At 41.1% G+C, this 27556-nt stretch overlaps 1 protein-coding gene across 14 annotated transcripts in view; it reads right to left on the bottom strand.

Moving 5' to 3' along the window:
• FAM13A (family with sequence similarity 13 member A) overlaps positions 1–27556 on the bottom strand; it is a 134402-nt gene that overhangs the window by 26527 nt on the left and 80319 nt on the right. For 10 of the 14 annotated variants that reach the window (XM_080591851.1, XM_080591852.1, XM_080591844.1 and 7 more), the window contains 7 exons: positions 26350–26391; positions 17781–17825; positions 16015–16194; positions 12976–13159; positions 9656–9732; positions 8907–8949; positions 3567–3717 (listed from right to left, as the gene is read on the bottom strand). In XM_080591851.1, coding sequence (XP_080447977.1) covers positions 3567–3717; positions 8907–8949; positions 9656–9732; positions 12976–13159; positions 16015–16194; positions 17781–17825; positions 26350–26391 — 722 coding nt within the window. The remainder of the gene's footprint in view (positions 1–3566; positions 3718–8906; positions 8950–9655; positions 9733–12975; positions 13160–16014; positions 16195–17780; positions 17826–26349; positions 26392–27556) is intronic. The other 4 variants (XM_080591850.1, XM_080591848.1, XM_080591855.1 and 1 more) reach the window with 3 other exon arrangements.

Below are 27556 nucleotides of genomic sequence, written 5' to 3'. Positions count from 1 at the left end.
CAGCTTCTATTCTTATAAAAAAACATAGAAGAAAAACATCTGCTTATTTTTTCATAAGTTCTTGACTCTGCAGACTGATTGAAATTTCATCTATAGAAATGTTTTTTTTTTTTTTTTTTTTTTAAACGTCAGTCATTAGGTGATGAAGGCAGCAATCACACACACCATATCAATTTACTGAACTGTCTGTTCAGCTCCAAGCTCCCGACAGGGCCAGTCATTTTTCTGGAGAGCAACATACTTCCAGATTTTCCTTGGGGATAGGATAACAAAATCTGTGCTTGAATTAGTAACATTTGGTAAGAATTCTACACAATAGCATTGGACTCTAAGAGAACACTGTGTCCTTCCCACTCACTGTATTTGATTCAATCACAACCTACGACAATTAAAACCTTTGCTACGGAAGTAGCTCTGGAAACACTTGCAAGCTGTCAGACTGGCTCAGTCGGCAGGCCTAGCAGTCAGACAACCCGGTTCAGCCTCCATTTGGCAGCGGGAGAGGTGAGCTGCTAGGTCAAGGTGACTGCTCACAAAATGCCTCTGGCATGCGCTTCACTTTTGCGCCTATTATGGAGACAGCTCAGTTCACATCCACCCTGAGAACAAAAACTATTTGATTTGCATCTGCTGAACGCACACTAGTAAAATCCTTCTCTCAGATCATTGGAAATTCACCTAGGCTAAGTGCGTAGCACTTGAACGTGGCTGCGATGCTCTTTATACCTTGTGAGCTGCATCATACCTTAGGATTACAGTACATAAACCCCTATACATAGCAGCAGGCAAGGCTGACGCAGAAGGTCAGTGCAAGAGGTGGGTCAGGTTGCTACTGCTTCACTCTGCGTGTGGCAATGTGAGCCCGTGCATTTGAGGAAGCAGGAAGCAAATTTTTCTGTCCTCAGCTTTATGTACGGGGAACATATCCTGTAGTTGCATAGCAAATCTCTTCTCTTGTGAACAGATCTGACTATGGAGTGAACCTTAAAGAAAAAAAAAGGTAATAATTTTTTCTAGAATAACATAAAAGGTAGGTGGCTCTGCAAGCTCAACTGGCAGCTGTTATCACAGTACTGTGCCCCTGAATAAGTGTTTTTTATGACAGCTCTCGTTGTAACATGATATAGAGTCTGCCTGAGTGACGAATAAAAGCTAGTCAGTGGACAAGGTTGTCTTCTATAATTTTGTGTCCATTCTCCAAGGCCCTTTCTTAACAAGTGACTGGAGGTAGTGACGGCTACAGCTGATGGCAACCCCTCAATTTGCCGTGGTTCTCAACAGCCACTTGTGAAGGGCCCAGCAGCTGCACTGGTCACTACATGGTCTACATCTCCTGCAGTAATGATACAGATGACCCTGCCCCCAGAAGTCAGCACAGTGATGTCCTGGGGAACGGGTAATTAATTTCCTGATAGATGGACCAGTGGAATTTACTAGAGCAAAGCAATAAATAACTTATCATTGCCACACTTGAAGGCACAATCTTTACCATTTTCACTGGGGACAGCACCAGAGATGCAGCATGGACCCTGATGACATGTGCAAAGGTTTGAGTGACACAGGTTGGCAGGGGAAGGGAAGATACCCCGACCCCTGGAGCTGTGGATGAGTGGTACAACCCTGCATTGCAAAGCCAGTCTCGCTAACAGTCTCTGCCACTAGCTGTAGAAGTGACCTCGAAATTGAGGCTAACATCTAACCTGTTCTGGCTTCTGCAAGCTTCATTTCAGATCCTCAGCTAGGAAAGATTCTGTCTCCCCTTGCTCAGACGCAGCAGTCACTGTTTTGCTGCTCTTTAACGTGCACCAACAAAATGGTGATTCTGGTAGGCAAGTGTTTTAGAAGATGACATCTCTCTCACCCTAGACAGCTGGTTCTTTTGCAACTGCCCACCTCTTCCTCTTGTGAAATACATTTGAGCAGAATGGAGAAAGGAAGAATCTGAAAGAAGCTCTCTTCAAACACAACCATAGGTGCTCATAATCCTGTTTCATATTTGCAGTGCAAGAAAGCTGGAAGCCAAACATAAGAACATGCCTATGAAGAGGGGTTTGTACCAAGGTGCAATGTATTTCATATAATGGGAAAGCCTCTGGCAAACAGAAGGGAGTTGTATTCTCTCCTTCATACATCCATTATGACTCCCATTAATAACACTGGTAGTTACAGGCATGTACCAGGAAGAAAAAAAGGAAAAAGAAAGAGTCTTTATTTCCAAAGGTTCACGTGACGGCTGAAGCCACACATCACCTCTGGGAACACAACTGTGCTCACCCTGGCTTGAGACCCCAAGGGGCAGTGCTGATTAGTGTCTCAGCAAACATACAAGGCAGCCACAGCCTCCTGGGAGCCCATCCACAGGGCTTTGATCAGCCGTGCTGCACCCCTGCTGATATCACCCAGGGGATCCCCCCCCCCAACAAGCAAGTGGAGAAATTCTCTTCTGTCTGTGCTGACTAGTTGCTTAGCTGAATCAAGAGCAGCCATGGCTGTGGGTTTTCTTTACTCATACCCAAGGTGTCATAACAAGACAGAAAGGCAAAATATACCAGATCATGTACACTGTGGAGACAGGAACAGAGAACTTAACTTCCCAGTGTTCCTCAGAGATTATTATTATTTTTTAGATTAGTAAATGACAGATACATTTTTTTCCCCTCTCTTGCTTTGATTATTAAAATGCAATGCTTGCATCTTCCTATTTCTTCCCCATCAAAGCCTCCTAAAAGTCCTAAAGCTCCTTTAGTCCTAAAGCACAAACTAGCATAACAATTCTTGCTTGTACGCAGGAGAGAGCCATACCCAGTAACTGAAAAAGGGGTTGATCCCCAAGGTGCTGGACACCTTCAATTCCTCTTTATTTCAAATGAAATGGATGTTCATGATACCCATGCCGTTGAACCCATATTTCACACTCTTAACTAAATCAGTGCAAACAGCCAAGCAAGCATACACTCTGGAGATGAGTGCCAAGAAACAATATTAAAATAACTTTAACCACAAGCAATTAAGCATTGCCCTTTGAGCTCGTGATCAGAATTTTTTCACAGCATACATCAAAACAAAGTTGTTCATAAGAGTCATCAAGATACAGAGTAACTAGATAGCCTTTTTTCCAGCTGTAGTTTTCAGATCACGTGCATTATTTGGAAATAAAGATTAAAATGAAGTGGAAGAAAATGGAGAAAGAAGGAACTTCCTTTCAGACTGTGAAATAACCAGTTTCTTTGAAGTGTAGAGTACTCTAGCTTAGCAGTCAAGTAACCAGCCACCAATAAATGTCATCTTGAAGCACACAGGGACATACAGCACCATTAAAGCACACATTAAAGCAACTTCAATAATAGAACTATTTATTTTCTTTCTCTAAGTAACAACTAGAATTGGTACCCATCCAGAATTTCACTGCTAGTTTCTCCAAACTTTCAATTCCATATTCAGGACAAAACTATTTTCCTGTTGTTTTTGGCAAGGGAACATGAGCACATAAAGATATATCCAGCCCACTCAGGTTTCCCTCTCTCTTTTTACTCATATGAACAGCCATCACATCACACAAATCCTACCTTCCCAGTTGTTGTCATCGCACAGTGCTGTCAAATCCAGCCGAGGCACTTCTGACACAAAGCTGTTTTCCTGATCATCAGCATCTTGATTTCTTTGCAACTTGTTTTCAGGAATGCTTGGATGCTCTTGAATCTTCATATTTGAAGTCTGCTATATTCCCCAAACACCCACAAGAGAAAAAAAAAATGTTTCAGGTCAAAGAAGAGGGGAAAAAAACCCCCTGCTGTCACAGAGGCAGTAAGTTCATGCCTTTAACATAAAAGATCCAAATAAAAAGACCCTGATGTTTTCAGCTCCAAATCTAAATCCCCTGTTTGGTGAACTCTACGCATTAATTGCTGATTCACACCAGTAAAAACATTTGTCCATCTGCTTTCCTTGAATGTTAAATTCTTTAGAAAGCCACAGCAAGTTCCCAAGACTGTCTGCCCTGACAACGGCATGCAGCTGAAAAAGCCTCCGCTAATCGATTTGGATGAAAAGGGAGGGAGGAAGGCAGGGAGAGGGAGGGGAAGGCTGCGTAGAGCTCCTACAGGAGTGCAATTCCTTGGAACAACAACAAAAATGCTGCTGCAAGGCAGTGGCAATATGGTGTCTTCTAAAAAGCAAGCACCGGAGCTCCTGAGGCAGCAGCCCCAGACAGCAAGACGTGCAGGCTACGTACACGACTGCTCTCATGCAGGCTGTGCTGGCTCAGATCAATTAGTGCCAGCTAAGCTGTGCTGGCTGCACATTCCCTGATTTCCTGTGGTTGTTTTCTAGCTGGGCGTGGGGAGAGCAGAACTATTTATGGAGGAGCTCTGGGTATTAAAGCAGTGTTGCGCAAATCCAAACGGCAGTGGGGTTTGGCATCTCAGCTGGAAGCAGTGTGGACTCTGGGAAACTGCCAAAAAATTCACACAAGCATCCAATGACTTAAGAAAAAAACAGGCAGAATTGCTGTCAAGTAAATGATTGATGGTTTAGCGCTACCTAGAAGCAACTGCTGTTTGGCCCTCCACTATTCATCCCGCACATACCACGTGCGCTGTGCTTTTATGCAGAGATCGTGGCCGTTCGCACACCCCAGGTACACAGTGCCTGGAACGGTGCTGTGTGACACAAGCAGCTTTGTCACAGCAAAACAAACGAGTTCTAATGGCTCACGGAGGGCTGCGGGGAACAGGAAGCATAAAGCATATGCACAAACACGTTGCGTGACATGTCTACACCCAACAGACACAGAGCCAGCCAAACGGATGGCATTACATTTTTACGTAAAGTATTTGATCATGGTAAGAATGGTTCAGGCATAACTCTCTGAAACATAGCCTAGCAGGTAAGCAACATGCAGATTTTTCCCCCATAGGTGTTTTGATAATCTAGTTACAAACTGCTTATGCTTATGTGTGAAGAAAATGCATCTAAATAAAATAACTACTACATTTGGACATATTTTTCTTTTAAACCCATGGCCAAACTCTACCAAATCAATATTCTTAATACATGCCAGTAAGGCATGTTTCATTTTTTAAATTTCCATAAAACCAGTGTGTTTCTTTTCATTTGTTTTTTCTCTGAGCTGAGACAAACAAGCAAGCTTCATGCAGAGAGGGGAAAAAACTGCTCAATTCACACATCGTATGAAGGAATGTGTTTATTTGGATACAATCCCATCAAAAGCCTGACGATGAACACCCTGGTATTAGTAAATAGCGTTTTGCGTTGGATTTGTATAAAGTTTCTTTCCTCTTTTTTTTTCAATAGATCACCTTTTTAAAACATTATAACAAAAGGAAACCCTAAATGACAGTTTGCCAAGCACTAATAACTCGTAGAGCTTGACGATAAATCTGATTACAAATGTGTTTATTGTGTGAGCTGCACATGGAAAAATGCTAATTCACCATTCAACATTTTTTAAGCTGCTTCCAGGCCGGGAGGACTTAAATATTTCTTTAAAGTCCTTTTTTTTTTTTTTTTCCTCCCTCTTCCTGCCAGGATCTAAATAGTTGGTGTACATTATAAACAGAAAGAGTGGCCAGTGGCCAGAAACAGTCAGTCTTTTGCACTTGCTAAAGAACAAACTGTACCAGTTTATAAACGGCACTTAAGTTGCCAGCACAGTATTTTAAGCATGAAAGAAATCAAGTAATAAATTTCAAAATGATGTTATTAAGAATAGCACCTAAGAAGTGTGAAGAGCTTTCCTAAATTTTAACAATTTAACGATTTCAAAAGGACCAACCTCAAAATACTGTCTTGTCACCATCACTGATACTAATTAAATGTCTTCCTAAAAATTTAGTGTATAATCTGCTAACTTACCAAGACTTAAAAAATATATTTAGCAGATATAAGAACGTTTTTCCAGATGTGTACACATTTCCATTACAGGTACACTAGGAAGATTATATCCATGTCTTCTTCCTTCTAAAGTCACTTCAGTTGTTGGACATATTTAAAGACTGTTTAAGAACAGGCCTGTGCTGTGCCTGCAGCACTTACTGTCCCTTCTTTGCTCACTTGCTCACTGATGCAGTCTCTAATATAATGAATAAATCATTAGGTGTTCGAAGAACAATGGTGGTGTAAACCCAGGGAGACACAAGAAGGCAAATATTTAATCTTCTTTGCATTAACACTCAAAATCCATAGATTGGTAGATAATTCAGTGTTCTGTATATCACACTTATTTTCTAAATGATTTCCTGATGCTATCAGTTGTCAACCTCCAGGACGAAAATCAAGGAAGAATTACTGTGCTTTAGGTAAAGATGTACCATCGTTTCTTATAACCAAAGGGGCAGCGACTTTATCTCAGTAGCAGTTGGCAGTCATGGTACATTGCAGGTATTACATGACTGACCACAAAAATCTTAAAACTGGGCACTTGACTACGCTTTTTAGAAACCACTTCTGCAGCCATGCTTTGCAGTTACTACTAACTACAGATGTAAATAACCTGGGGGTAGGTCAGATGCTTTCACTATCTCTTCTCCAAAGGAGATTCAGCATAAAGAGTAGCTCAAGCACATAGAAATAAATGGAAACGGATCTTTGAATTCTGATCAGGAAGTTACACATGGAATTGTTTTTTTTTTTTTAAATCAATTTTTGAATCAATTTTATACAAAAACTTACTTCCCCTCCATCTGATCATCCATTACAACCACAAGCAGGAAGCACCCTTAAGCATCTCTTAATAATAAAATCAGATGCAAGAATGGAGTCACTCTGCTGCCTTAATCCTAAGTCATGCCATTTTTCCTCTACACTTGTTGAAATGCTAGTGAATCTTAAAAATCAAGTACTCTACTGCATTAACAAAGAAAAGAATAATCTACCTTCAAGCAACTTTCTAAATTAAATTACATTTATTTTCAGCTCTCAGCAATTTATACTCTTGTCTGCAGAAGAGCTTAGTAATGAAAGTGGATTACAAACTTATCAGATGGAAAATTTCTGCAGTTCTCTTTCTGCTTTGCTACCAGACAAGGAGGTACAAGAAGTTTTTCTGGTTTCCAGACTGAGTACACGCTACCTGAATGTAATCAACAATTAATAAGTTGACCAACATTTTTGTGTTATTATGTTCAAAGTAAAAGCAACACTGTGGTAAACTCTTGATGGTCTCAGGCTGCAGGAGTCACGCTCAGTTCCTGGTTAGGATGGCTTCCCTTAACAAAACATGGGTACTAGAAACCTCTCTTTTTCAAATCACAATCTACATTCTGGAGCCTAGCTACTTCCAAGGGCAGATTATGAACGCTACAAAAACAATGAAAATTCATTCAGGACATGTGTTTCAAGGTATTTTTACTGCCACATGGAGACCTGAGGTCTGCATAAGCAATAGCTGCAGCAAATTCCAAATACCTTTCCTAATATCTTCAGACTGAAGACAGGGTGAGAAAGGAGTAAGGAGTCCCTTCCTCATTCCGAATGATTTGTTTGTTACAAAAGGTATGTTTTTAAGCTGCCCTAAGCAAAAGGCTTATAAGGGACAAGGAATGTAAAACTACCCTGCAGGAATGTAACATTTTCTTGACCCTGTAATTCCTATATAATACAATCGCTGGGTTAAGACTACGTCTCCTCCCACAGTTAAAACTCATACTGAATTTTAAAACTTTTCCTAAGGAGTTTATTTTAAGACCATGATTTCCACATTCATACAGCCCTCCCCAAACTAATTTAAAAGTTGAATGGGAGTACTCTGTGTCATGGCACATGCAAGAAGGCACGTGAGGAACAAGGTGTTGCAGAATCTGTGCTCTGGAAAACGCAATAGCTCGTGAGCCAGGCTTCCAGGAATTACTGATGCCAAGTGCAGGAAAAACAGGGATTATGACCCTCTGGGAGCAAAGCAGGAGATCTGGTTAAGCCCAGACAGAGCAGTGATCAAAGCCAGCACTGAGCACCCCCTGCAGAAATTACATTTCAGTGTACCATGAACTCCAGCTACTCCATGGCTGGTCAGAGCCCAACAACTATCAAATGGTCTCTTCTACTTTTCCTGCTAGACAGAAATAATACCTGCTAGAAATAAAGTCTTCCAAAGGCAATAAATGCACAGTGGCTTTAAAGAAGATAACCAATCAAAAAACCCTCCCCAGCAATGACCAAAAAGCCAATCCCCCCTCCGAAAAACAAACACACACACACAAAAATGTGAGAAGGCTAGTTAAAAAATATTGTCAGCCCTGCCGTTAACTCCAGATGGTCAGAGACACCAGACATTGTCCACATCTGTTTTACAGTCCTCCTCTAAAATGGGTGCACAGTTGAGGGAGAGGTACATCAGATAACTCTCCCCACTATTTTAAATGCTGGCATGTCTAGAGGTGTATCAGGCAAAGACAAATGATCTGGACAAATCCAGTTTTGTAAGACAAGTGATCCTGTGATGACACCTGTGTTCTAAGATAACAGCTGACACTGGGAAATCATAAATGAAAGACTGAAATTATTTTAGAGACCAAAATTATTTATCAAAAGAGACGGGATTATCTTACTACCCTGGGAGATAACCAGTTACACACGCTGCTCACAATGATTGTAAGGGAACTCAGTAGCATTCAAACCAAAGCGCTTGACTTCAGTGCTGCTCCTCTTTTTGGAAAGGGGGAATTGAAGGGACCGAGGCAGATGCTTTCAGACTCATCAATGGTTAAGAGACTCCCTAAATTATGTAAACAGAGAGGAGGGGAGAGGGAAAGTAAAAGCAAATGCTATTTCTCTGGAAGCAATAAGGTTTCATTGGGAGTACAAAACGACACGCCTAGCTACTTGTTTCTACTCAATAACAAGCCAATTCAGAGCCCACAAAACTGAAATGCGGAAAAAAAATTACCAACCTGAGAGTGCCTGAAAATAACCTCACCGCTTTCACTTTCTTTGCTACAAAACAGAAAAAAAACACAAACCAACATATTACAAATATAAAAACAGACTTGTCTTGTAACAAAAACAAAACAGACTCCCGCAAACACAGGTTTTTAGATGCTGCACACTTGATGCATTCCAGTAAATAAAGGGACACTGGGTTGCAGCACTTCGAGCTGCTAAGCTACCTGTTTTGCTTCTTCTGGAGAGCTATTTGTGAGAAATATGATGTCATTTAATTTTGTGCCTTTAATCCAAAGAAATACACCTCTCCCAACAAGCAACAGAGTTGTGGGGAGAAAGTGTTGTATCAGGGGAGCGGAGTGGATCTGTACAGGATAGTGAAGTACAAAAGGCTGGACTCCCAACCCAAAGACCAGGTGAGACAGGCATCTGTTGCTCTGCAGTCCCTGAGTGGAGTGTGCAGTTTCAGGCATCTAGAGCTGACTTCTTTTCAAGTCTGAACCACCAGTGTATTCAGTACCATTCCTCATAAGCTGGGAGAAGAGACGTGGTGGCATACAGTGCTGGGCAGAGCCCCCACAACATAAGCAGGACCTCCATACAGTTCTACCTTGAAGCTAACATGGCAGGTAATGCTGTTCTGCAGCATAATTAAACATCACCCTCATACTCTGTGGTGGAAGATCTCTTATGCTGTGCCACAACCAAAGGGAAAATAAAATGTACATATAATTAAAAAATAAATAAATAAAATCACCTTTCTTCAGACAAAATTTCCATGTCATCAGGTCCCGTTCTGTCTATAGGTCTGGATGAGCTAAAGCTTTCCATACTCTGTAATACAGTAAACATTAAAGCAGTAAGATACATGAGGGAAATAGATTCAAGCTACAGGCCATTAAACAGATCAAATATAAAAATATCCAACAGGACTTTGAGAAACAAGACAACAATCAGACTACTGCCTGTTGTATATGTATAACCAAAAAACTTGCAATAAAAATAACTGCTCGCTGCTTCCTTTGTCTCTTTCATCATATGACTTCAAAATGCCTGGCAGAATAACGCTGCACAGTACCCCTACAGTTCCCATTTTACAGACTGATACACTAAGCAAGAGAACAATTCTGTGATACGTAAAAGTCCTGTAAGAGCAGGTACCAAAATTCACAGCATCCTCCTGGCAGCACTCCTTATGCTCATCTTCAATAATACTCCCCCTTCTTCGCCAAAACCTTCCATAGTCTCTTAGGCAGCCAGAAGACGTTAGGAGTATAAATAGACTGCTATATGCACAGAGGTAATGTTAAGCTCTGCTAATATGAATGGAGGGCAAGAAATTCAGCTGATGATGACAACCTGTTCTGAAATTTGACTTGGCTATCAACAGCAACATTAAAGCTGTTGTCTGATAAGAGCCTGACAAAGAATTGTGAAGACAAGCCAAACTCCGATATATCTTTGATGGATATAGGGGTCTTATACCTCTGGTTGCACACTTACAGGAACAGTTTTCAAAGTCAATAATGAAGCATTCTGCCTGCTTGGACTTCTTGGTCTGCAAGCTAAGAGGTGCTTTTCTGATTTATTCTGGTATTTTTTTAAGGTGCTGAAGAATGGGGACACAGAACTGTCCCTCTGGGCACATAAACTGTATGACGTGCTTGCTGCACATACAAGGAGTAGCACTCGTTGTAGCTTACTGCAGGTGAAATACACAGGAAAATCAAATCCTTAATTTGAGTTAGTCAGAACACTTCTTTTTTCTTTTAATAAAGCCCTGTCACACACACTGTATTTGTATGTAATACTTCTGTTTCACTGTCTTTCTGCTGACTGTGACTCAATCATACAGCATCTACAAAAAAAATATAAAAAAGCAAGCAGAAGTAAAGGATGCCATCATCGGTTTGGGTTGGTACTGAGTTTTTTCACATTGGAAATAAACTTCAAAATTGCCTCGATGTCATTGTTAGGTGCACTGTTGCAACAATTCTTAAAGAAATAAAACAAAGTACAGATGACACCAGAGGTCGAGATTAGGAAACTGAAAGTTGCCACTTTGGGCACAAGACCAGGAGCTTTTCTACGCTGGTATTTGGGCAAGTCCCCCTTAACCAAGAGGAAGGAAGTGAGCAGAGCACAGTGTGGTTCATGGCCTGGGCCAGGAAACCTCACGCCACAGACATTCATCACATTCAGACATTCGTCACGTTCCAGCCTTGCCCGATGCGATTCTTCAAGTCCTAGTGATACCTGGTTACTTGTGTTTCTGAAGTGCAGTTACAAGCTTTTAATGCTTCCTGGTCAGTTTGCTCAGAACCAACAGGACTGACAGTTTCTCTACAGCTGACTTACGCTTTTGAGTCAGATGCATTTAGACAGCTAAGAGGAGAGCTTCCGCACACTGTCCTACATACTCTTTCAGGCTTTGAGCAGGAAGACTAAAATAAAAAAAAGGTGAGGAAGAAGCTGCAACATCACAAACTTGTTTACATGAGAAAGCGCTGTTAGTAAATGCAGGTTACGTCCTTTTATACCCAAGTAAGTAGTCCAGCTTGGGTTAGTATTTGTAAATGTAAAGACATAGCCAAAAGAAAGCTAAGCCACCACACACACTGCATCCTCCTGGCAGCCTCTGAAATGTAAATATTAAATAAATGCATTCATGAAAGCTTAAAGAGCAGTCTTTGCTCTTCATAGAGTAACACTGTGTCCTTCTCAAGCTGTTTCACAACAATGTTCCCATTTGACAATCCCACTGTAACACTTCCAGCAAAGCCAGCAAGGACCACACTCACAGGATGGTCATCTTGTTCGAAGTGCTCTTTATGTGGAGTTTGTTCCTTTTATGTTCCTTTCAGCCTTTGTCCCTCCAAAATTCAAAAATGATCCAAAAATGAGGGGCAGAGCAAAGTCCAGTGGAGACAGGTAAGTTTGAGGACATTGCCTCCAAGAACATTTTAAGACAGTATGAAAGTTTTACAGGTCCCTAACATACACTCTTAAATGGAAGCTTTTGACAGTCTTTCCTTGCCCAAATCCTGAGCCAAATTTCCATTTAAGCTGCTTTACACTACACAGGTACAGAGAAGAGGCACAAAAAAAGAGAATAAGCACCTCACATTTGTCTTAAAGTCCATTGCTACAAGCAAAGGCACAAAGTGAGAGTGTGGCTATCAGACTGTGCTCTTTCGTGAAGTATCAGGTATCAGTAGGTTACTAACACTGAGTGCTAAATCTAAGCACAGTCTACAATTCTTGGCACCTTGCCATCTCTTTATCACAAAGAGAAGCCAAATCTGCCTCTCTCTAGGATCTCTGCACAGGGTAAAGCATAAGATCATTGCAGTTTTGTAACCTAAATCAAATTAGTCACAACACAACATCACATTAAGAAGGAACCCAGAGCAGACCCAAACTTAATAGAGTTTACTGAAGGAGATGCTCTATAGCTCAGAAGGCTAATCTTTTCACACAGCTTTCACCGTTATTAGTAGCTGTGCAATACATATATGGTACCTTCCCAGTAAAAGGTAGCTGGAGGGATCATCTTTTAGACCAATGCACTCCAAACTGTTTTGCAAACTGCAAACATGACAGTAACACACAGACTGTAGGAAAAAGGCATAAAAAACCCTTAATCGTCTTATTATCAAGAAGTCATTTGTGACCTATGGTTTCAGAACTCGGCAGGAATAATAAACTCAACATAAACACGTGATCCTACATCTGAGGTTCCAAGCTCCTCACAAGAGTTTTGAAAGACTGTGAAAAAGAATTCCATCCTTTTTCTCTTTCCAAAATATTTTTCTAAATTCAGAAGACATAAGCAAAAAGTTGTGGAAAGAGAAGAATGACTGTGGTGGAGTAAGAAGATAATAATGGAAAAATACCTTCTCAGATGCCCTTTTACAAAGGTTACAAGCGCAGAATCCAGTGTTACCCACAATCCAGAAGAGTCGTATATGCCTTTACTGTAAGTGGCTACCAGAGGGAACCAGATGTGCACCAAAATAAAAAAGATTTTCTCCCATCCTAATACTAGGTGTCAAATAGAACAGCATGCCAGCTTACCACAGGACTGTCTTGGTTGTCATTAAGCTCTGAAAGTTTGGTGCTGGATTTCTGCCGTTTTGGTTTATTCCTTTCACTAAGATATCCAGAGTTGTCTTGTAATTTTTCTACTTCTTGAGCAGTTAGAATACAGTCTTCAAGATTGCTGAAGCCAGAGGGAATGTTCTCCTTGTCGATGACTTCCCTAAAACAAAAAGCGACAGCGTTTAAAACACTCTCCCGCTACATTTATGGTAGCAATAGAGAAATGTATTATGCTGACTGGCGCAGTTCCGGCAACGTTTTCTACGCCCTATGAAACAGGTATCTCTGGTTCTTCCTAGTACAGCAAACAACGTACTCTGTGAAATACTAAATCCCATTGAGGAGTGAAAGCCAGGTGTATACACCTCCAGTGAGAAAGCTGTCAGGGTCAACATTTGGGACTTGATTCATGGAGAATCACATTGACTTCAAATGGAAGCTGGACTAGCTGCTGGTTGTCTGTAGTATTTTTATAAAGAATATGCTACATATTTTCCTTTGAGACATGTGCTTTTAATTTAGGAAACTGATTCACAGCTGTGGTCCAAGGATCTCCTTTGGTCCATGACACCATATAATCAGCCCTCTTTACTCATTCTCAAACACAAGAGCTTCAGCCAAATGCTTGATTCTATCTTGCATAATTGCCAAATAAGAAAAGGGAATGCATCTCTGCAACAGCAACACAACTGCTAGGACAGAAGGCTATTCTGCTGTGTCAGGAAGCTAATGGGACAGCTACCTTGAAGTCATCATGTGATATGCTATCTGGGTCTCCCTGAGCTAGCTGGGTTTGTGTGTGTTTTCCAGAAGCTTGGCATACGGCTTATCTTTCCCTGCACAATTATCCTGCTGGATCTACCAGCATGCAGTTTTGTCTTCACAACCTTTTCAGTAGTCTTCCCTCTACTTTGTGCAATAATGAACAGACACATATAAAACACATCACTACATTAAGGAAATAGAAGAAACACAATGCATCTCATTCTTTACCAACCCTATCCCTCCAGGGGCTAAAGACTGCTCACACTTGACATCAAAACTGGAACGTTTACTAACTTCTGTATGTGCAGCCGCCTTACGCAGTGCTGTGCGACTCTAAAGCCTGCTTTCACAGGCAGCAGCACAACTTCTCTAAACTTGCAGTAGTGTGATAAGAAAACAGTTACTCTGCAGTATCTGGACAGTGCCAGCATTACAAAATGTTCAGATCAAAAACAAAATGAGAAAGTTCCAGTGATTTTCTATATCTCAAATCTCTAGGGTTGGTCACTGGAAGAGAGATAAAATAAATGTATCGTATATTGTATTATACGTCTATGATCAAACTTCTAAGATAATCCATTTGCCTTTCTGTAAGTTTTTATAATCCCCTAAGCAGACCAATTACTTATATATAGTCTGTAGATCATGTAGTCTGCGAAGCCTAGGAGTTCATGTATGTGTTTTTGTGATGAACACTCTTGTATTAATACTAGCTGTATTAATGCTGCAGTCCCATCTTGTGACATTACAAATCCTCTTGTGATCCATCACAAGGCAAGGAGATGAAGTCACTGACAACCAAAGAGGGGAAAACAAAAAAAAAACAAAAAAAAACCCCAACCTACTACTGGCTTTGAAAGGAATTCTGAATTTTGACAATTCACCCACAGGAGTTTCAGCAATCTGACCTACGGGAACCAGGGAAAACAATCTGAACCCCAGCCAGCATTCAAAACTTCCATTATGTTATAAATCCTTGGCTCATGCTTTAGGGACTGAACGTGAACAACTGCGTCAAGATAGGCTAGAGCGCTCTGAAGGCAGTTCTGTAACGCAATGTTGAAAAAAAACCCTGCAGTACTATATGCTTCCAAACACGTACACTAGCCAGTCTCTGACCTACTTACCTGCAAAGCCTGTCAGCAGGGCTACTAAACAAGAAAAACTACTTCAGAGCTACTGCCAGGTACTCGAGTGACTTGCAACTGCTAATTTCCCAGTCCATAATCACAGCATGTTTTCATTTGCTATGGAAATGCTTTTTTTTTTTTAATTTATTTTGTAGCTATGGATTATTATTATTTTTTTTAAACTGACACATTTTGGAAAATAGCACAGCTACGGTATTCAGATGAGGTACTGAAGGTTATGCATCTATGCAAAAGTGGCTTGGTATAGGAAAGTGCAGATCCAATAGGATTTGTGGAATTCAGTATCCAGGAAAGAATAAGAGCCTAGATCTGTATTTCAGAAACTACCTTGAAGTCCTAGCAATCCAATACTACAGTCAAGTACAGACATTGTTTACAAGAATTATCACAGTGTTTAAAGCTAGATGTATGTCTAAGCACTAATTAGATGATGGGCTTGCAAAATCTCTGGTTACAATTCCTAAAGATAGCTATGTCTTGGGCATGTGTTTTTTAAAGCTGTGGTGGTTTGTACCACACCTGTACCACACAATATATGCCACAAGTATAGCAGTATGAAAGGAAAAATAGGTATTATTTTTACTCTTTGATTTAATGAAAATCACCATTAAGTTACGTTTAATGTTTGTGTAATGGTGGATAAAAAAATCTTAGGATCTGATTAATCAAAAGGATGATTTCTAGTTTCAGACGAACTCCCAGGGCTCCTCAATAAACCCGATTATAAGCTATACCTACACATACGAAAGGACAACTTGGTCTCATTTTGAATTCAGAAAAGCATCTAAAAACAATGTTTTTATCTTGCAGAAAGTTACAGACTCTAGGGCCAATTGCTTGGGGATTTCCACTAAAACAACAAATACTGTAATGAAACAATTCCAAATTCATTAAGAACTCTACTATGCTGCTTTAGCTGACTTCTTATCATACTCTGGCCCACTCAGTTAGCTCTAATAAACTCCACATTTCACAGCTCTACCTGATGCAACAAGGCTTCTGTTCATATCAGAACTACCAAGCAGTGCCTAGATAGAAGACATAACTAGGGTACACTTAATCAAATATACTTTCCAAAACAAAGAAATCAGGATCGTACATGTCTCTGTTTCTCCGGGCTTCCTCCTGCTCTTTGTGATGTCGCCTCCTCTGCCTGGCAGACACATTAGAAGAGGCTGATGATGTTCCCGATTCAGAGTCCTCTGAACTCTGGCCGCCTGAGCAATGAACATCAAAGAGATGCTGCTCCACGGCTGAGCGGATTGTCTTCTCTAAATACCTGTCAAGCCGAAAAATAAGGTCAATTGAGCTCAAAGATTTTCTGGAGCTCCCTCTCTGCAACAATAAAGGCTGGGTATTGGAGGGTTATGTTTTATTATGAATGGCAAGACAGTATAAAATGTACTAGGGTCCGAGACATTTGCAAAGAGCTAAGCCAAAATCTTCAGATAACTTGATGTTCAGGTTTCTCAGAAGAGCTGAGCTTTCCCAGTTCATGTTGCCTTTGTTTATTTCTAGGGCTGCCTGAACCTTCTGTAAAACAACTGCTTTTATTTACTGCAACTTTGGTGTCTAACTTTCACCCTCCACTTTAACATTCCTTGCCCTGACAAAATCCTTTTTTGCTACCCAACCATGCTGACGCTGGTCAAGTCTATGGTGCAATCCAAGTTCAGTAAGGCAATGGATCATCTGCAAGAAGGTGATTCACTGCTGTCTCACAGGGGGATGAGAACACGTAAACTGTACCTCACTGTAAACTCATAGTGTAAAACCACACGTTTAACTCAGTGACCAAACACGGATCTGGTTCTGAGCTCATGCTGGTTTTGCACTGTTATTGTGCCACCACCTGCAGTCCCTTCTTGATGTTCTCTCTCGATAGAGCTCATGCCCACTGGCACTAAGAGATCTTCCACACAAGTGACAGCATAGGAGCCTCTGCAGTTCCATCAGTTAAAGCTGTGAGGCTACCTGAACTTTCAACACGATCAAATCTGCTTCATTATGGTACTCACATTTTCTTGTAATATTTCCTTTCTTCCTTAACCAGAGGAACTTTTTGTAGACAAAATCTAAATAAAAAAACCCACCTTTTTCTTTTTTCTCCTAAAAGATCTTTTGGAAACACATTTCCCTGCCCCATTCATGTTTCTTGCAACGAAGAATGAGTTTTTCTAAACACAGCTGACTAAGGCCCCTATATAACTTGTAGTGCTTTTTCCATAATTAAAAATGTTATTTGCAAGATTTGCTGGTTAATTTTTAACTGAGTAGCTGTAAGTATGTATACCTTTACCTTGTCTGACTTCTCCAGAGAATTTACAAAAATTGTTGCTAAATTGATATAGTTCTGCTGAGACTGCAGTTACCAAAATGTCAGAAGGTCTTAGCAACTGCAAAAAAAAATGCATGGTTTAACTTGGCGAGCATGTCCGTGTTTGATGTATTGACAAGAATCAACTCTGCAAACCCACCAGCCTATGGAAACTTTCAGCTCTGTCAGGGGAGCCAGCTCTGCTGCTATCGCTGGCACAGCACTTACTGTAATGGGATCAAGCCCTGTTCTCCACTGGGACGGGACAGGGTGCAAACAAGAGCAAGAGCACAACATGAACTGTTTCTCTAAATAAGCAGGATCTGCCTAACCAAAACATCACATGCACAGCGCACAGAAAGAACCAAGGACCTGCGAATTTTTCAGGAGGAAGTAATTTATAATCATTGCAGATGCTTTGGTTTGGGAAACAATGTCTTTTTTGCTTGTGTAAGAATGACCCTTAAGGAGAAATCAGAGACCAGCAATACTTTAAAAACTTCAAGATACCAAAATTGTACATACAAAATAGTAAAAGAGACACTTACTCTCCTGTAGCAGGCATGTTACTACTGACTTGTGATACATGGGAGCTGTGTAAAAGAAAAAGAGGAGAAAGTTAGGTCTACATATTGCAATAATGTCTCAAAACACTTGTTCTTTGCAGCACTAAGAAACAATTTAAAGATGTGAGGCTGTCTCAACAACAATTGCATGCACATGCCACAAGTTTTTCCCTTAAGGAATTTTTATTCCCACAGTGATGTGGCACATATTGACAATGCCAATATCCTCAAGAATTACTTTGCCTGTCATTTCCTAGCGGTAGGCCAGGAACTAAATGGAAAGTATTTCAACTTCAGCATATAGCAGAGTTTTTGCTTTCTTAAGAGCTTTCTGCAGCTGTATGTAGGTTGTTTTAGCCTCATCACAAAAAATCTTGACTTTTGAGGCTGACTTGAAAACGTATGAAAGGGGACTTAATATTTAAGAATCTTTAAATATTAACGTGATGGGAAAGGAAAAATGGTCTGTTCACAGTTCTCCTCCTGCAGCTCTCTGACATTCATGTTCATGCTTTACATTTTTAAAAATAAAATGCACGGTCTCTTCTTTTCCTTTTCCCTCTCAGTCTGTTTTCGGGCTCTGAAGAGCTCGCATGACTCTAAGTGTCATTGCTTGCTGCTTAACACCCTTCTGAACAAGCTGACGTGCCGCCTTGCACAGCTGTCACAGCTTTCCTCCCTCTGCACAGGGCCAGAGTCAGTCTGGCCGAGCCAAGTCCCGTCTTGCCCCTCTTCTCCACTGCCGACTCAGCTTTGCAGATAAGGTGACACTTCACGACCATCACCCCTGTGATCTTCATTAATTAAGGCAAACACATTACAGGCCTAGAAGGTTCTTTTGGCTTTCTCCCTGTATCAGCAGAAGAATCAGTAGTGTGACTGGCTGATAAATTCCAGAAAAGTGAACCGTGTGGATAGGTTATGAGACACACTGAACGCAAAACGTGCTTTCTGCCAAAACAGTCGTTCACGGCTTTCAGTCGTCATGGTTTTCTCACAAACTGGTTCAATGCAGAAGAACCAGTAACAACCAACTTCCCTTAAATAACCTGCTTCCTCTCTCGCTTCCCTTGAACGTTTAATACTTGACCGTACAGATCCAATGCCAGTTAAGAAGCTGCGACACTCAGGTGATGACTACTCTGGCTCCACTGCTTTTCAGTGTCACTTCTGGTGGAAGGTAGGCAATAGAGAATGGGAAGGATAAATTAAGGATCACTACGGGTCAGTTTAAAAACAAGCTCACTCTCTGCTCAGCTCTGCCTACAGAGACAAATACTCCTCACAAATAACCAGCTGCGTATCACTCACATACACTTCTGCTTTCTTCGGCTGAGCCAGTACATTCGCCGTGGTTTGGATAAACCCATGCACCCTACCACACTCATCCCTTCCAGGCCTTCCTTTGCTCTGTGCCGATCTCTAGGCCAGACAGAGTCCCCTGGAGCTGTGGCACAGCATGAAAGCAGTCACGTATTTGCCAGCATATTCCACATTACCTACACAGCACCCAAGTAGCTGTGTCATTCAGATGAGTTCATGAATGGGAGACACACAAACAAGTATCAAATTGCTGTACTCATTATTATGAACGCTTATTATTATGGACATGCAACCTACACGCAGAGAAAAGAATTGCAAGATCTCTTTCTTCCCCTATTCACTCTCCTGACTATTAACTATTGCATGGATTTACAATTTGAAGTGCACATTTCAAGCACCCTATTTGCTTTCCTGCTTATCTACATAAACTTTGGCCTCTTCCAAGCCTGAAACTTTTTTTTTTTTTTTTAATGATCTGGTCTCTCATGGGAGATGGATTAGGAAGCAAGCAGCAGGCTAAACCACATTATAAGATACAATTTATCCTACAGCTACTCTGCGTTGGTGTGGCCTCACCTTGAGTACTGTGTGCAGTTCTGGGCACCACAGTACAAAAAGGCCATGAAACTGTTGGAGAGTGTCCAGAGGAGGGCTGCAAAGATGGTGAAGGGCCTAGAGGGGAAGACGTACGAGGAGTGGCTGAGGGCACTTGGCCTGTTCAGCCTGGAAACAGGAGGCTGAGGGGAGACCTCATGGCGGCCTACAGCTTCCTCATGAGGGGCAGTGGAGGGGCAGGCGCCGATCTGTTCTCTTTAGTGACCAGTGACGGGACCCAAGGGAATGGTGTCAGGCTGTGACAGGGGAGGTTCAGGCTGGATATCAGGAAGAGGTTCTTCACTGAGAGGGCTGTCGCGCACTGGAACAGGCTCCCCAGGGACGCAGTCACGGCACCAAGCCTGTTGGAGTTTAAGACGCGTTTGGACTGTGCTCTTAGTCATAGGTCTGAATTTTTGTGTAGACCTCTGTGGTGCCAGGAGTTGGACTCGATGATCCTTGTGGGTCCCTTCCAGCTCGGGATATTCTATGATTCTATACTGCCCTGTGGGAGTAAGTTAATACTGTATCAACTGTATCATACTGTATCATGATTTATTCTTCCCAGAGCAGACAAAGCAGGCCATGCCCAAAAGAGCCCTCTTGGCATGCCCTTCTGTGGAGCAAGCTGCCTCAGAATGGCTGCTTTGTTCATTAAATCATCTGGACAATGTGAAATCATGTTCTACTTTGGTTAATTACTTTCTCCTCACGTCTGCTTGATTTCACTGATACGTAGAGTCAATTATCTCCACAGCTAGATTATTAAGTTATGCAGCTGCTGGAGAACACAGTGAGAAATGTCAACTTTTGATATAAATTAAAGGTTCTCCTTCTTCTGCCTGCAACAGAAAGCAGCAGGAGAGTTTTCCAGTGCTGGAGACTTTTACTTTCAGAGAATCAGCCACAAAACCTGCATCAATGCACAAAGATGTTTTAAATGCTATAAACTTTTTTTGACCCTCATGCTTTTCCTTTTGGGAAGTCTGATCTCTGGCACTTCTCAAAGTTTTGTGACCTGTTTACTAAAGCATTTTGCTACTCTCACACTCCTTCATATGTGCCCCCTCTGAATAATGTCTCGTTTCACACATAATTCTCTCTTCTATTACCTCTTCTTCCATGTTGTTTCAATCTCAAGTATGGAAAGGTTGCATTTTCTGCCAGCTTTAAGCACATTACGTTTCCCCTGCTACTCCAGCTAGCAACCTGTAAGCTTGAAGATAGGCACTGTAGATTTACCTCATGCAATACTCGCACCCTGCTTGGTCTGTACTGGGCAACAGCAAATAATTGAATTGGGCATCAAAACCTCTCTTCTGTTTTTTTCCATTCAAGGCCCTGTTGAGCAAAATCTATCAGCATTCAAGTATTAAAAGAGCACAGTATAAATCAACCAGAACAAACTGACTTACTGGCATAGTGTTTTCCCAGATTGGGTTTTCATTTGTGAAGTCAATGAATTAATTGCTGGACATACTTAACTGCCTAAATCATAAGCTGTATTTGCAATCTGGAACTAAGGCGACTCATTGCTGAGATTTATTTAAAATCCATTTGCCTTATTGAGGAAGCAAAAATATTTTGGTTTTGCTTTTTAAATAAAGGCAAGCACAATGAGAAGAGAGCCTCAGTAGATACAGACTTTTAACATTTTGCCATTCCAGCAAAGCAGACAATGATTTTTAAATTACTTTGACATTTCAGGCGTGAAATTTCTGAACCCTCCCTAATACAGAATTCCAACATGACCCAGGAAATTTTTTTTTTCACAGGTACCAATATTGTGTAAGAACCGTTTGCTCTCCACAACTGTTGCATACAGTGACATGCAATGTTGCTGATTCATGTGGGATCTGTCTTAAGACAACCACTTCATCTGACACACATTCCCCCAAGAGAAGGATCGTGTAAAGTGTGAAAATAATGAGTTTAAAGATAAAGAGATGTGTTCTTATTTACTGGGATATTCCGTCACACAGAAGACAACGCTTTCAAAGTTTTTTTCAGCATCTTCACACTTTTTCAAACTCGGATCCAATTATCCTTCCTTTAAATATGGTATATTTGATGCTACTTGCTCACTATGCAGAAAATTCATCCCACTAAAAGCAACTGCCTTGTTTTCTTCAGTATTCCTGCTGTTTTCATGTATGCTCGAATTGCCCTTTATGATGGGTGCACACTGACACCTACTGCTTGAAGCAGAGACAACCCTGAAGGGTTTTCATACACACCACCCAATTCTGTTTTGCAAATTCAGACCACTGTGTCTGTGCAGGATCCTCTCCAGACAATGAAAACATTCCTCTGGGGGCCATTCACAGCCTCCAAATTACACTCCTGATTTGAAATGGAACAGATCACCTTCTCCCACTGAATATAAAGGGTGCTTAGTGAGACAGTCCTCCTAATTAACAGCATGGAATCAGGACTCTCCATTTCCCACAGCTCCACCTAATGACAGAGGTCCCTTAGCCTGAAATCTGCAAGGTAGCTGGGCAATAAGAACAAGGGGACCTTAGCAGCCTTGTATCTATTTTCAGCAAGGCTTATATGATGGACATCAACATGCATCCCATACCATAACAATTTGTAAAAGGGCCCTGCACTCCCGTGGGCTTTAGGACCTCTTACTGCATGGTCAGCCAAAGATGAAGCACTCAAAAGGAAGTCAAGCACCTTTCTGAGCAGACAGTAAATCTACGACTCGTTGTTTCTGTTTCTTCAGAAAATGGACCTGAGAGCAAATACAGTAAAACATCTCACCCAATATACCACCGATGCTTGACTTGTATTATGCCAAAGGAGTTGTCTCATATAACAACTGTTAAAAGGGTAAACAGGCAGCTGCATTAAATACTCCTAACACGATATTAGTACTGCCAGAGAAAAGAAGTACTAAAACAGGTGAAACTGTTTTATGTCAATGCCTTGCCCTGAACTTCAGGGTATCAAATGCTTGTGACATCAGCTCTCATCCCAATTCCAGTTTAATGCTCTACATATCAACAAGAAAGCTCCACACATCAAAGCTTTTGTCCTTTTCCCCTTTAATATCACTCTGGCTTATCTCAGGATATACTTATTAGGAAACTACTCTGAAACCATCTACGTGACTCATATCAAATCTAAAGCAGATCCTCAAGCAGAAAGCATGCCTGTGGATTCCCTGTCTTTTAAAAACTCATTGCACATGTTGAGCAAAAGTGTGCTTACAGGGAATTAATCGCCTTTGCCAGATGCTGTTTAATTACCTGAAACTGCACACTGCTTCTCAGTACATATTACTCAGTGTAGCTGGCATTCAGATTCTTATAACAGAATTAAAAAATCCATAACACAGCTTCTTATATAACTCTCTCAACTCCCTTTCCCACAAGGCTTCATTACAAAACTTTTGGAACATAGATGCCCTTCAGGCACGACTCCCTAGAACAATCAATCATCCAGCAAGGTTTTCCTCTTCTTTCAACACTGCAGAAATCTCCTTGCCTGGTACTAAGTATAGCTGAGTAAACAAATTGTCTTACCAGGGAATACAGAAAGGGAAAGGACAAACCTGCTCAACAGCCAGTGAATGAATAAAACCACAGAACTCAGAGGAAACCACCTCGCACACTGATCAAACCCACCTCATCGTCCAAATGCCTACCAAGAGAAGGATTCAGCTACAAAATTTCTCATTACTTGCCTAAGTTTATTAATTGCCTGATTGTATCCATTTTTTTCTCTCACATACTTAACAAAACAATCCTTACCTTTGTCTAAAATACAGATGAAATACATGCACTCTAGTTTGTTTTTTTTTATGGTAAATAGGCCCTCCCTGCTCTTTTCTCCATTTTGTAACAGTTTTTGCCTGCTTTTTAACCATCTTTATAAACCTAACACCATTTGAACACAAGTTACTGAAATCTTATGGGGCCTCATCTGAGTCTTGTAAAAGGGTATTCCTACCTCCCCCAAGTCTACTGAAAAAATGTACGTTATACATCCACAAATTTCTGCTTTAAGTGAAATTCATGACCATGGTTCTGTTCTTTTACACCAGTAGCTATTAAAGAAAAAAAAAATATATTCCAGCACACTTAAGGAACTCCACAAGCAATCTCTTTCCTCTTGCAGGAAAAAGACCTATAGATCTCAACCCTTCCCTGTCCATCTTTATGTTCTTAGATGAAGGCCTTTTTCTCTATATAGATGGCACGATATAAAGCATTTTGCTGAAATCAGATGATATATAATTTTTTTCTTCCTCTCTCTGGAAAGACTTATCAAAAATAATTTGATTGTGCTTGTATCACCTCTCTTAAACTTAGATCACATTTTGCCTCATTTACCACTTTTGTACCTTTAATGATTCTTTGTATCCTTACAGAGCAAGAGTGATGATTAGTTCTATGCTTGGTAATTACTTCCCACCCAAAAAAAAACAACCAGGCCCCCCCCCCCCCCCCAAAATCAAACCTACCACAACACCAAAAGACCAATCCAGAACCCTAAAAAAGTGCAATTTTAAAAAATAGTGTATTGGTGGCATCCTGACAGTTCTGACTTGAAGTTAAGACTTCAAGCATTTGTGTTGTTGTTAAAAATGACATCAAGAGAAATATTTCCATTGCTAGCTGACACGGTACAGTACAGCACCGTACAGAATCAAGTGTCTGTTCTTATCCTGGCAAAATTCATCAACTGGGAGACACAATCCTCCTTCAGCCTGGCAAAAACCACATACTGTGCAGTGTTTGGAAGATAAAGAGCTCTTGTTCCCATTTAACTAACTTGTTGCATTATCTATATGAAATTACTGTATAAACAGAGCAGTGGCCTAACTCTGGCTCTATACACACACTCCTGCTTCACTTGAAGTTGATTCACCTGTTCATGATACTTGAACAGTATGTCAGACTACGTAAGTGTGGCTGGTAGCAACACAAATAGATGTGACCGTCATTCAGCACTCAAAGTTGCACAGAAAACACGTGCCATACACACAAGTTCTCAAGTTATTCTATAGTTATTGTACACCATGAATTGCCCAAACAGAACTAGCTACCCTGCCAAATTAACTGCACCTGGCAACTCACTTCAGGAGTATACATTTCTAACTTGTGGCAGATAGAAGCAAAATTTGCAAGCTGCTAGCTTTATTTACAAGTAATTGTGTCTCAGCAGTGTTAGAAAAGATGCGAGCTTGGCCTGAAGCCTCACTTGCGAGGTGTGCTGCTCCCTCTCTGCTCTTACCAGCCACTTCACTTTCCAACTCTGTTTATTCTTGACTGTTGAAGAGATCCCTTCCTGGACCATTTTTCCATGATCCAGGAAAAAACTCAGAAGGACAATTTTATGCAGTAAGGCAGATGGAAATGTAGTGAAAGCCTACAAATATCCGAAGGACACATACTGCAAGGAAGGAAAAAAAAATATGGGGACTATTCTCAGTGGAAAGTCAGGATGAGAATCTAAATTGGGTAAAACGTGACAGAGTGATCTGTGCAGCTAGGAAATTATCTCCAAAAGGCAAAAGCAGAGCCTGCTTGGACAGTTTGGAGTTTCTGAAGCACAGATTAGTTAACCTCTGCACAAATACACTGCAGGGAATGATGGTGCTTTATCAGGAAGGCAGACAATACCATGCAACCAGGCTAGTCCATAAACAGTTCACTGACACACATTTCTGCAGTTTTAAAGCAAGTCTCCACGTTAAGAGTACTCATGAAATGCACATTTTCTGTAGTTTATGTCACAAAAAATCTCTGAGAATGAGCCCAAGCTACACAGATAAAAAGGAATACATGCAAGAGAACTAACAAATAAGAGGGCACTGTAAGAATTACCAATCTCACTGCTCTCACCACGGGGACTTTTTATTTGTTTAAACTCCAATTAGAAGAACCCAATTGTAATATCTGGCCGTTCTTCCTCTGCATCCCTTCACTGTTAATTGCCCTGGCTCTTGGACTTTCACTAAATAGAAATGAAAGCACTGGGACTGAGTTGGCTACTGAAGTAAGCAGAGCAAACTTTCACTGATGTCAACAGAATTAGGCCACTTTTATAAGCAGTGACTTTGCCCTCCAGCTGGCAAAACAAGAAACACGATTTGTTCAAATGCAGTCAGACTGCCATTCCCTCCGGGCAGGCACACTCTGGACCCAGGCCCTCTCCTGCTTTTCCGGGCTGGCTGGGCTGCATCAGAGGAGTGGTTGCTGGATGGGCTGCTGACTCACCATCTGGTTCCTGGTTTCTTTCTGACCAGCACATGATGCCAGTTCCTCAAAGCTCGTGGCAAAAATCTTTCCTGCGCCCACAGATTATAAGCTACTTAAAACAGGCATCTAAACTACTTAATGAAATGAAGAGAACAGGAAAAGAAAGCCCATCTTCTAATTAAGAATTGACAAGACTGGCACAAAAACTTTAACCTTGTCTTTAAATACAAAGTCTGCTGACATTATTTTTGTCTCTCTGAAGTCTCGTTCATCCCACTAGCTGAGCAATAATTATGAACTTAACATTAACCTTCAGTTTGATTAGTCTGTGCAGACTTTCTGGAATCACTCCCCGCATTTAATTCTAATAACAAGTCAATCCCGCTCAGAGAAATACATTAAAATAAATGAGTAAATACCTCACATAGAAGGGTGACATAGGCCGCTCATCTTCTTGGGAGCTAAAAACAAATAAAAAAATTTTAAAGTTAGTATGCAGCTCTGTCTTGTATCTGCAGTTCATTTACAGCAAGACATTCAGTCTGAAAAAAAAAAGTGATTATAAAAGTGAAGTAAATAAAAAAGATAATAAAAGTGAAACAGATTCATTTCTCAGTGTTCACAAGCATGTAACAGTTCCACTGCTACATGGTCAGAAGTCGCTCCAGCTCAGCGACTGTGCACAGCCTATTCCCATAGCAACAATAAAGCATTTCTGCCAGGAGAAACCACCCGAGCCTTTCGCTGTCTGCTGCTCAAGAATTAGACAACCTGCCTATCTAGTAAAGGTTAAGAAAAAAAAAAAAGACATACTGAGAGACCAAAGAAGCAGTGATGGCTGTATGTATACAGCTAAGAATTCCCTGGTATCGCTGTTGCTGTTGAAAGCTGATTTGATGCTGCTGCAATCTGGCTCAACTGCAGAGGTGTGAAATGACCAAGACACAGGTCTGACTGTGGCAAGTCACGTCTGTATAAAACTGAATGGATCTGAAGAGAAAAGTGTGTTACTTGTGGACTTGAGAAAGCATCTCTTAGGCTTGAGATCAAGCGTTGCCACTGGCTGGCATGGAGCTACCCTGCCAAAACAGTACTTCAGTAGTCAACTGCTCTGTCTGAAGCAACCACTTTTTGTGTGGCCAGGTCAGTCTGTAGACAGATCAACTCCCTGATCCGGCTCATCCTGCAGCCACACATGCCTGTGCTGGCACAAGGGCAAGGATGAGTTGCTGAGGTGCTAAAGCTTAAAGGTGTAGGGGATTAAGTCAATTTTAGACCATTCTGCTATAAAAAGGGGTACAAACGAATTTCACCTAGTCATTCCAACCAAACAAATGGCTGGACTTACAGGGCATTTAAGCCCTTGTAGCTCTTCAGAGCAGGAAACTTGCTTTCCTCTAAGCACACAGGAAATGCCACTGAGGTCGATCTGTCCCCAAAGGATTTTTAATTGGGTCTGAAGAGCACAGTAAGTTTGGGAGAACGGAAAAAAAAAGACGGGAAGCTGCATAAATTACTTTATACAAAAGCAGAAAGAATAACATTTCACAGGCACTGGAAACCACCCATTTCCCTACTGTTTTGCTGCTGCTTTAGAAGTCTGGGACTGTGGAGTGCCCAGCAATT

Source organism: Anser brachyrhynchus, assembly GCF_964034855.1.
Source record: "Anser brachyrhynchus genome assembly, chromosome: 4".
Classification (NCBI taxonomy): Eukaryota; Metazoa; Chordata; class Aves; order Anseriformes; family Anatidae; genus Anser; species Anser brachyrhynchus.
Note: the sequence above shows the minus strand (reverse complement) of the source record. Positions and strands in the feature narration are given on the sequence as shown.